We start from the raw sequence: 11,867 nt of genomic DNA on the forward strand, positions 1-11,867 counted from the left end.
ATCACGGCACGGGTGCACCAGCTAGAGAGAAACGCCCTTCGCGCCGGGGTCAATCAATCCTTCGTGATTGTTCGTTCTCACTATTTGGACAACATCGATTTGGAGGCGATGAGCCATGGTTTCGCGCCTGGCTATGAAACCCATGAGCTGGAGGAGATGGAGACGGCGGTGGCTCCCCTTTCGCAGGACGTAGCGGATAGAATAGAAGACATAGTTCTCCCCTGGATTGGTTAGTTAGTCAGATAGGTCGGATGATCATTTTTGTCATAATCGAACAAATTGTTGACCCCTGTGTATTGTTTAAACAAACTCGTCGTCTTGTTTTGTTGCGAACGAATTTGTTTTTCTTCCCTTTTTATGTGTGAAAAGGGGTTCATGTGTTTCGACCTTCCGTTTGTTAAGACCGTAGGACCCAATGTGTAGAAGGGGAACTTTGATGACGCTGGTAAGCAAGAGTGCCGTAGCCGCTGGGGCGTAGATCTCTTGCAGTCCAACCAGCCTTGCTTCAGTCATTTGTTTCCGCAGACCTTGCCACTAGTTTTAACGTGAGGAAGAGGTTAAACTAACATCACTTGGAGGGGTCCGGTTGAGGGTCGTCTCGTCTTTGTGATCGTCGCCCCGTCCGCGGTTCCCACAACCGAAGGGGTTAAACTAACGTCACTTGCCTCGATGGCTCGAGTGACGCGCTCGGTGAGCTCGCTAGCAGGCATGTTCGAGTGGAATCCGGGTCTGTTGTTTGTGACAGGTCAGCATAGCCCTTGTGTGGCATTCCATTGCTCCTTAACCCACCTCCCGACAGATGCCCGAGCCGTTCCGGAGAGCGGCTCCGGTGACCCGATGGCCTCCCCTCAGTGGGGATTCAGTGGGCTTGGCTGAAGGTTAGGATGGAATGAGAAGATTGAGATGACCCTGTCCGCTGCCAAGCGGGTCGGGCGAAGGCCGCTGGGGCTCATCTGCGTTTTCTCCCCTGGCTCTATTCGGCGCGAGGCGGCCTCGGGCCCTTCACAGGCCGGCCTTCGAACCCCGGTCTCCCGATTGAGTCCCACGCGAGTCGGGATGCCCCACACGGGTTATGCCGACCCCGTTGCGAACGACGGGCCCGGATTCCGCTCGAACATATCCGGTAAGCGCTCCCTGAACCCGTCACTCGTGCCATCAAGGTAATTCTTGTGTCAGCGGGTCACCCTTACTTTACGTGCATCAAATAACAAATCTTAGAGTATAGAACCAAGACCCATGACATAGCTAATGAGGTTCATGACGTGGAGTTTGATGAGACCAATGATTCGCAAATGAAAGATGAAAATCATGTAGATGTGAGAGGTGCTGGTTGGTAAAGAAGCCGAGTAAACGAAGATGCATCCATATATGTGATGCTATTTGGTTGTCGATTGCATCCTGCACAGGTCTGGAATATCGACGCCATGACACGAAACATGCAGTGGTAAAGGTTTTTACAATACTGCCGCGCTTTCGACATGTAGTGTAGCGGGCAACTCAACGCATCCACAAAATCGCTAGTTGATTTAGACATGATCTAATAGAAATTAAACAAGATGACAGAGAAAACTATTTAGCGAAGAATATGGTCAGTGTTATGTATGATAAGGGGGTGTTTGGTTGCCCTTTCTAAATTTTAGTCGTTGTCCCATTGGATGTTTGACACATGTATAGAGTATTAAATATAGACTAATTACGAAACTAATTACATAGTTTGCGATTAATTTACGAGACGAATCTTTTGAGCCTAATTAGTCCATGATTTGATAATGTTTTGCTACACTAAACATATGCTAACGATAGATTAATTAGCCTTAAAAAATTCGTCTCATGGAGTACTGACACATTATGTAATTTATTTTTTTATTAATATTCAAACACTATGCAACATTCTCCGGACACAGCTCGTAAATTTTAGTAGCCAGATCCCAACACCCGAATGGAACGACAGTAAAACCCAACATTTTTAGGTTACGGTATGCCTAGTATGCCTCATACAAACAGCCCAAAGTGCTCAACATCTAGAGATATTTTCTAATGGTTTTTATTCCCACGAAGGTCTTAGGGCTATATGAAAGTTTTAAACACCTGGTCACCTAGACATGTAGGTGTACAAACCTGGGCACCTAGACATGTTGTAGGTGTACGTAAATCCAACGGTGACAAACCTGAAACAAAACAAGGCTGGCACAGTCGGCGCCGTACAAAAAAAATCCAGAGCATCAGGCCGGCGTCTCGTGCCGCTGTCATTTCGACCTCCCTCCTCAAGGCAACCCGCACCGATCACTCAAATGCTGCCGACAACCGCCGCCCGCGGCCGGCCCCGCCTCCTCCCCGGGCGAGCCGCACGCCGCGCTCCTCCTGGCTCTGGGCTACATGCGGCTGCGCGAGCTGCTGGCCTGCGCGCACGCGTGCCGCGGCCTCCGCGAGGCCGTCGCGGGGGACCCGCTCCTCTGGCTGCGCCTCGTCGTGGAGCCGCCGCTCAGCCACCGGATCACGGACGAGGCGCTCCTCGCGTTGACGGACAGGGCGCAGGGGAGGCTATGGTCACTCCACCTCCTCGGGTGCGCCCGCGTATCCGACGCCGGCCTGCTTGCGCATCGTCTAGCGCAACCCCGACGTCACCGAGGTACGGTGATGCTACTTGTGCGCGAAATTGGCATATAGTGTACGGACTGGATCGTTCACGGAATCATGCGAATGTAATGGTTAGTGCGCGGTTACTGGTTAGTGTTTGCTTGGCCGTTTAGGATTAGGAGTACTTGTGTAATGGATTTATCTTAACAATATGTTGTTAATTCAGTGGGCATTCCATGATTACGATTATCTTATTCCTCAGTTTCCCATATAGATCAGTTATATTTCTCAATTTTCCGGACAGTACGGTAATTGATGAACTCGTTCAGTTGTTCTAAACAAACAAGATGAATATAGATAATAAAAACTAAAAAGGAACTTTCAACGCAAGGTTCAATTCCACTTGTCTAGATGGGCTCATGTTATTATAACTTAAAGAGGGCAATGGGGATATGACAAGTTTTACCCTTCAATTTAAGGTGTCTTTTTGTAGTTTTATTGCATTTGGATTGTTCCTGACAGTTAGGAGAGCCTGTCCTAAAATTTATGATAAGATCCAGATGCAGATCGGCTTGCCCGAAGAAACTTGCGCCACCTAACTCTTTGTCCTCATTGTGATCAAGATGAAGAGACAATTGACCACCTGTTAGTTACCTGTGTGTTCGCAAGGCATTTTTGGTTTTGCCTCCTCAGACGGTTTGGACTCCAAGAGCTTTCCCCTTCAGCCAATGAAGGTTGCTTTGCTGACTGGTGGAGCAAAGTGAATAATTTAGTTGATGGACAGGTGCAGAAAGGTTTAAACTCCCGGGTCATCCTCGGAGCATGGAGTCTTTGGAAGCATCGGAATCGATGTGTCTTCGATGGCATGGCACCTAATCTAGGGGTGGCCTGGATGCTCGCTACAGAAGAGCTTCATCTGTGGATGTTGGCTGGGGCTCGAGGGATGTCCTGCTTGTCCACCCTAGCTGATGTTGAGGTTCAGTAGAGTTTGTGGTTAAGGTCGTTTTTTTTCTTTTAGCACTGGCAAGTCTGTAACCTTTTAAACCATCGTGCTTGGGGTTCTTTTCCCCTCTTTTTTCTTCTATAATATAATGACACGCAGCTCTCCTGCGTGCTCAAATTTTTTTGTTGTTGATCACAACAAAAAGTAAGTAAAAAGAAAGACATGCTTTGTCGCCTTGATACACAAATACAAGAAAAGAACTGCAACAAGTGTAATAGTATTAAGAATCTAAAAACAAAGGCCAGGCATATATCCAACCAAGTTAAAGTGGCCCCTAACTCCCTGTTGTAACCATGGTTGATGGACAACTATCATCTAATTGAGACAACAATACATAATTATGAATAAAAATTATGTACTTGATGCCATGAGCTCATGAATTAGTGCGCAATAAAATATGAGAGAAGAATTTACTGATTTACTTACTCCAGTATCAGAGGGACAATTTTTTTTTTGAAAACGTAGGAGAGCTGCGCTTCGTTGTATTAGAGAAGAAAATGGTCCCCATACATCCCACTTATCTCATACGGGGACCAAATATGAGAGGTGGTTTAAGCAACAAAATAAAGACGGAAAACTTGAGCCAAAAAATTAACACAACCCAACTGAAGCTACAAAGAAAACTAGATTCTACCACCAAGCTCTAAACCCTGCAGCTTCTTAGCTCCGGCTAGACACCAGAGACTATGCTCATCTTTGAACTCCCTTATAATTGATGTTACCGAAGGTGCAACACCCTCGAAGACACATGCATTTCTATGCTTCTAGATAATCCAAGCGCCCAATATTATTAGAGAATTCACTCCCCTTCTATGCTCTTTCTCCGCTCTTTTCATTGTCTTGCGCCACCAGTTGGCAAAGTTACCTTCATTCGGTCTAGGAATAGAACCAGCTAGACCAATTGGAGCAAACAATCTGAACCAGAATTCTCTTGCCACTACACATGTTGTTAGGAGATGCTGTATTGACTCATCTTCTTGATCGCAAAGAGGGCACTTATCTGGATGAGAGAGTCCCCTTTTAGCAAACCTGTCCGCTGTCCAACGTCTAATGCGGATCGCTAACCAGAGAAAAAATTTGCATTTTGTAAGATGGGAAATTAATAGTATTGTTTGTATAATAATAGATACATATATGAAGAAAAATGAGAATGGTTAAGCTTAGCTATGCTGTGCTATGCTCACAATGGGCAGCATACGTGGAGAGAAGTATGTAACTGTACTATTCTAGCCAGTGCTATATGAGGTAACATTTGTTACTGAAGACTAGAGAAGTAGGTATGAGCCCTTCTTGGATGGATGTAAATACATATAAGGATTTTACTGGTGCAAATATATAATTTTCATGTTGTCTTACCAAAACCTTTTCTTTTTCTTTTTCTTTTTTTTTGGCTACAAGGAGATTAGTTAATGCAACCTTGAAATCTGTTGGTTTCTTGGTGCCTTGACTGTGTTCAGTGAGTTCATGACATTAACTTATATCCTAGTTGCAGAGTTCCTTGATGTCCCCTTGGCTTTGTTAAGAGAGGAGAGTACACCCTTTAGCAAGGTACTCCCATGATCTATAAGCACCCTGGTTCGATCCCGCATTGGCAGCCTCTCAGCTGGAGCCTGGAGGCTCTACCAACTGAGCTATTTCTCAGTTCACATGAGCTAGCTTCTTAATCTTGTCCTTCAGCAAAGACTTGAGGTCGTTCGCCCTGGTCATCTAACCTCTTTTTTAGTTGAGGGTCTGTTGGTGGTTTTTTATTGTTTTGTGTGATGCACTTTTGCATGTATGTGTTTTTTTGGGTCTGGAAAATGCACTCCGCCTCTTTCTTTTGTATTTCTTTCTTCTTCGTAATGAATTGACATGCAGTTCTCCTGCATAGTTCGAGAAAAAAATGGAATGGTCCAACCAGCATACTATCTTTCACTACTGAAAAGGGCCGCAGCAGTGCTGATCACGGTTTCCAGAGACTTCATTTAGGTATATAGCATATTGTGATTAGCTGCATATCTCTTGAGAATGTTTCATCACTAATTGATTTATTAGAATCAATAATTGGTTATACTATGGTTAAAAAAAGGCACGTTATAGTACTTCTCTTGTGAAGGATAGCAATTGAGTAAACAAAGGATCTTAAGGTTTCTCTAGCTTTTCATCGGATTTTCCTTAATCCAGAACTAATCACTATTTTAGGGTTCTGATGCATTAGAGGTTTAGTGTATGACCAGCAGTTGAACATTTATATTCTGCAAACTCTTATTTCACCAATGGAGTTAGATCTCTTGAATAACTGTCAACGCCAAAGGCTGCTACCTGCAAAAAGGCTTACCTAGGAAAAAAAGTCTGATCAAATGCACCTGGATGAAGGTATAGATAGTCTTCTTTGTTCCTTAGGAACTTTTTTGAGGCAATTTCCTTATGAACATTTACTGGCTTAATGGTTGTTGTGCCATAAAATCATTTGCTACCGAAAATGGCAGATGAAAAGCTCTCATATTCGTGTTCTCCATTAATGTAACATGATTTCTACGAACCACAAAGTATATCTTTTGTGAGTGTGAGGAAGATGGTCTATATCTTGGGAAGGGGTATTTGATCATAATAATAGCTGTTTTCCCCCCTCAGGGATGTAACAATTTTGTGTGATTTGGTGATGTAACTAGAGTAGATAGACCTCATTTTTTCGGAGCATTCTTAATCAATGTTGCATTTGCATGTGCATTTGATCGGGGCAGTGATCATATTCGATCGGTTCTGTGCTTTTATAACTAAAGTATTTGGTACAAAGGCATTTAATTTTGCTGGAATACTCTTTGCATGCCTTACTTTTGTCAGTTCACATGGATACCTTTTTCTCGCTTTCCCATTATTCTAATTTAAGGTTTTCAGGAAAAGGATTTTTGATAGGGATATTTATTACTTAATATCGTTGCACCTGTCATTTTCTTTGCTGGCACATTTTGTGTTTATTTAGACACGAGGTCACTGTTCTGTTTGAGTGTATTAAAAGTTGGGGGACACCAGAGCAGAGTAAAGTCCAAAGTAGCTGAAGCTACAGCCCATATATGTAATACATTGCTAGGATTCCTCATTCTAGTGCAGTTGACGGAAGAACTAGAACCAGAATTGAGGGTGATAGGTGGGTTAAAGTGCAGTCGAGGGTGATTGGCACGGTGAGGAAAGTGCTGAAATCGATTATAATTCTTGGGGCCTGGATTATTTGGAATCATCGTAACCAGTGCGAGCTTGATGGCATTTCTCCCAACTTGGTTGGAGTCTTGTTGCTCGCCTTTGAGGTGATTTTCTTTTGGAGTTTGGCTGGTGCCTCAGGGCATTTCCTTCTCGCCCTTGAGCCTGTGAGCGACCAGTAGGTGTTCTAGTTCTTTGGTTGAGGCTGTTGTTTTGCTATATACAAAGGGTGCGAATGTATGCTTAGAAATATGAATTGTGGGTGTGTGTTGTAAGGGTTCTTGCCCCTTTTCTTTGTAATATAAATATACGCAGCTCTCCTGCATGTTCAATTAAAAAAAACTAGAACCACAATCAAAATCCACTCCATAAGCAGCCAGAATTTGGCTTGATCAGAAGTGAGATGCAATAATTAGATGGTTTTTCAAGGCATCAGCACTTAAGAAGGCATATGAAGAATTTGTTTCCCTGGCATCATCTTATTGGGTAGCTGCGATATCATTCATGATATAGCAGTTTCTCTGGCATCATCTTATTGGTATAAATTGGGACTTCACAATGGATTTCTTCCAGATGATGCAGCAAGCCAAGGTCCAACATAACAACCCCTTTTTTATGGAGACCTTCATCATTGCCACCTGGCAGATTTGGAAGCAGAGAAACAACTTTATATTTGACAGAGGCTGGCCGTCCTTTGATTCTTGGAAAAACTCCTTCTATGAAGAAGTTAGACTACAGGCCCATAGATTCAGTTCTGTTAAGCACTCTGTCTTCCTTTCTTGTACAGCTGCCCTAGTTTAGCTCTGCTGCCCACCTCAGGCATTTTTCACTTTTTGTTTCTTCTTGTATAGATTTGTGGGTGTTCTTTTTGTTTAATAAAAAGTTTACAGTGGGGGCCTCCCCTGCTGTATTTTCCGCTCAAAAAAAAAGTAACCACTAATCGTAAAAGGACCATTCTAGAGGGAACCAATTTTGCTCATAATTTGACATGGAATTTGGCTGAGACCTTCCTAAATCCTTCTAAAATAGTGGACACAATTCCAGATATTCTGTAATACACACTGATATAAGTTATGGTACATTGTCTCGTCACCACATGACTCACAGACTTTTCTTCCATTTCCTGTGCTTCAATGTGAGGCAGATTGAATATTATTCTAAAAGTTCTTCACAGGAAACTCTTGATCTTCAGACGTATTTCTTAAGTAAGACATTCTCTCTATATCATAACACCACTGATTGACTTGATGCGATAAAAAAGATCCCGTTGTTCAAGCCTCTGACTGGCTGGCTTCTAAACTGCCCATGGCACTTGTTATTCTCATCCAGTGAGACCATAGCCATTATCCACAGTAATTTATTCAGTGTTCTTACTAATTGAACTTGAGTTCAACATGATCTTAGTGATCGATTGATTTCTAGCTTAGTATCTTTGAATATATAAGTTTAATGCACAGGTTACATGCTGTTCTGGAGTTTTTTTCTTGAAGCATGGCAAAGGCAGTAAACAAGTACAAAATTAGGTCTGTTATTTTTTTGTTTAAAATGTTAAAAATTACAAAAAAAATGTGCTGGATTTTGTTCACTTTTGTGGATTAGGATCCTCTTATTTTTGTTGGCCTTATTTTTTGTTTCCGCTTGGCTAGCTGAGGTGGTTATCTGCATTACAGAACCAACAATCTTTTTGTCGCCTGCTACACTGGATCTCTGGTAGTTTTGCCTTGTCTCATTAAACCCTGTACAGCACATTGCACTGGAAATGGTGGTTGATTATTGGACATGAAAAGTGGTAACATGCCTTTCCAAATAAGAAAGGGGGGACAAAAAAGCTGGAGCACTTAAAACACTGCCATTTTTTGCGACCATGAGCTTTATTGCCATTTGTGAATGAATGCTGCCGATGTATGAATCCATATACGCTACATTGTACTTTACTAGATGCAAACCAGTAATGGGTCATTAATAATGACCGGTTTCATACTAAAAGCTTGGAACAGTGATTGCTGCTCCCTTTTTTGACCAAAGGCTTGGCCCTGCTTATATTGAAAGCTTAAAAAGTTTGCTGGTGTAACCAGCTACAAAGTTCAGTCCACTACCTCCACTGAGACTAGCAATACTCGCCTAGAAACACACTCGCCAACCAAAAGCTGTCCTATTACAGAAATAGAATCTGATGAAACAGAAACCCATCCAGGCTATCCTATACATGCACAGAGCTTCAGTTGTCACCATTTTGCTAATTCCTCCTTCAGTCTCCAGATAAGTGTCTCCAGCCTTGGTGTTTCCTTCTCGCCATTGACCTCCGTTGGTTCAGAAAGCTGAGAATTTTTAAGCTAATTGTTTAGGGGTTAAGACCTAGACATTTCTTGTTTCCACAAACCCTTAGTAACACTTGCTAAGACTATTAGTTTCCACCAGTTCTCACTTCCTCTTTCTGACCCCAACATCTCCTCAAAAGATCTCAACGACACTGGGTTCTCTCTCCATCTCATGCTGATTCTGGTCCAAGTCCAGGTCACCTGAGCTATGGGACATTTGAAGAACAAGTGGTCATGTGATTTCAGCTTATGACAAAGTTTACAGCTCCTATATCTCTTACAAACTTTACAGTTCCTAATTTTGTAAAATGGTATTGAAGACTTATTAAGTTGCTCCATTTGAATTGTTGGAGTGATCTTGGAGGTTCAAGCCCAATGAAAAAAGAGAGATTCTTAGAACAGCTGTTTGTTAATAACTCTTGAATCATTTTGACCAATGTTTCACACTGTTGTCACCTCAAACTATGCCTTATCAATCTTGTTTTATTTGCATGATAGATTTTGTCCAGCGTTTATGTTTTGTACTGCAGATTACAAATGTGTTTGTCTGATTGCTATTTATTTACTTCCAGATCAGAATTTAGATTACATGTGGAGGCAAAATTCTGCAACTATCGCGGAATATAACATTCACTGAGAACTCATACTGACATGCTCATTCTGTCACTTTCTGCTATGTACTAATGCACTGGCCTCCATGTGCATCTAGTTCTAAGGTGTTTATCTTTTACTTGCAGCTCTTTGTGCCCAGATGCACAGGATTAACAGCTGATGGTCTGGTGAAAATTATTCATTTTTTGCATGGGCACAAAGGAAATCTAAGTCGTGTTCGACTGCATGGTATCTGCAAGATGACTAACCACCATCTCGATGTTATCAAGTCTCTCGTGTGCAGAGGTAGCCAACAGCAAGATGCTCAAGCACTTTACTACAACCATAGAGTCCATGAAGTGCTCAACACGGACGATGGTTGCCCTATTGATGTAGATGTGTGCCCTTTGTGCAGAAATGTGAGACTCGTGTTTGATTGTACAAGGAAGAACTGCAGGTCTGTACCTCTGAATCTTCAATCTTTTGAGTTCCCATTCAGCCTTGTCATTAGAAATTCTCCTTGCAGTTTATTGGTAGAGCTGGCATTGCTATACCTTTTCTCTACTTTGTGCGTGGCTCCATCGATGATTTCTGGAAGTCACTAGTCTCACCTATAGATATTTGCTTGCATCGGATCTCCTGTGGTGGTGGTATAGCTGACTTGGGTGTTTCTTTTGGAAATGGTACCGTAGCTCATTTTTTCCCCACCCCTATGGGCTACATGAAAGCAGCTTGACATTTAGTTTTTGGTTTGTTGCTCTTGTCTTCGGAATAGTTGGTTCTTAGGTCTATTGACTTTGACCTATGACCTATACCAATTTTCATTTTGAAAAAAAATGGTTCTGTGTATCTTCCATTCTGACGATTTTGATTATACTTCAGGGAAGTGAAGGATGGTCGGTCCCGATGCCGAGGTTGCTTCTTTTGTGTTGCTAGTTGTGAAACTTGTGGTGGGTGCATCGACCTGGAGGAGCTCGGTGAGTCTGGACTAGCCTGCTCTGACTTTCTGTGCATGGATTGCTGCCTCAAGCTCCCAAAATGCTGCACATGCAACCGTCCCTACTGCGAGAGGCATTCAAATTTAAAAGAGAATCTATCAGTGCCAGATTCTAATACTGGGGTACCCAATAGGGCGTAACTAATAACCATCAAACGTTGATGTTTCCAAACAGACAAGAATATAGCTACACTTCTTGCCCGAACGACTGAAGATTGGCTCCGCCTCGCCCGACGTCCCGGGCTGGCTCTGCCTTGCCCGACGTCTAAGGACAGGCTCCGTCTCGCCCGACGTACGAGGGCAAGCTCCGCCTCGCCCGACGTCTGGGGGCAGGCTCCGCCTCGCCCGACGTCTAGGGGCAAGCTCTGCCCCGCCCGACGTTCCAGGCTGGCTCTGCCTCGCCCGATGCCTGAGGGCAGGCTCCGCCTCGCCCAACGTCCGAGGGCAGGTCTTCGCCCCGCCCGACGTTCGAGGGCTGCCTCCGCCTCGCCCAACCCCCGAGGGCTGCCTCCGCCTCACTCGACCCCCGAGGGTTGGACTCATTGGCGGATCCACGGGGGGGGGGGGGGGGGGGGGGGCTAGGGGGGCTGTAGCCCCCCGTGCGAGTGATTTTGCTTTGTATTTACTGTAGAAAAACATGATTTCACCATTAATCTTTGACATTTGTTCTAAATCTCTATTGATTAGCCCCCCGAGGTGCTCATCTTGGCTCCGCCCCTGGTTGGACTCTGCCTCGCTCGACGACTAAGGGCTGGCTCCGTCTCGCCCGACGACTGTACCCTACTCCATAATGACGAGCACATGGTACGATAGGACATTCGAGTCAACCGCAGTATCAAGGACCATGCCCTGCACGCCTGTAGGAAGGTACCGTCAGGATACGATGGGACGGGCGCTTTAAGTCCTTTCCGGCCTGACAGAGCCCGAACAGTGTTGTAGGTGCGAACTTTTGTTCTACCGTGTTGTGGGCGTCGCCATCAGCCCTTGGGCGCGGACCCTGACACAAGCATACGATAACCACTACAAATCCAAGAGAGAACTCGCATCATCTACAGTGATGGACGTATGGTCACTTTCCCGTCTACCCCCCATAGGGTCATAGCTCGGCACCCTGGCATGCCGCACCGTCCGCCGGTATAGGATGGGACGCAACCACTTGCTGAACGAGGCCAGAGCACGACCCTATGAGGATCAGCAAACATGC

General features: G+C 44.2%; 1 protein-coding gene across 1 annotated transcript; it reads left to right on the forward strand.

Annotated features, from left to right (window-relative positions):
- Positions 1 to 1,056: 1,056 nt before the first annotated feature.
- On the forward strand, positions 1,057 to 11,205 carry LOC136469812 (F-box protein SKIP28-like). The gene is given in 5 exon segments (XM_066467866.1): positions 1,057 to 1,160; positions 2,184 to 2,592; positions 2,594 to 2,629; positions 9,813 to 10,123; positions 10,549 to 11,205. Coding segments are annotated over 5 exon segments (1,116 nt in total). The 3' UTR covers positions 10,805 to 11,205.
- Positions 11,206 to 11,867: the final 662 nt, after the last annotated feature.

Source organism: Miscanthus floridulus, chromosome 8 (assembly GCF_019320115.1).
Source record: "Miscanthus floridulus cultivar M001 chromosome 8, ASM1932011v1, whole genome shotgun sequence".
In the NCBI taxonomy this organism is placed as follows: domain Eukaryota; kingdom Viridiplantae; phylum Streptophyta; class Magnoliopsida; order Poales; family Poaceae; genus Miscanthus; species Miscanthus floridulus.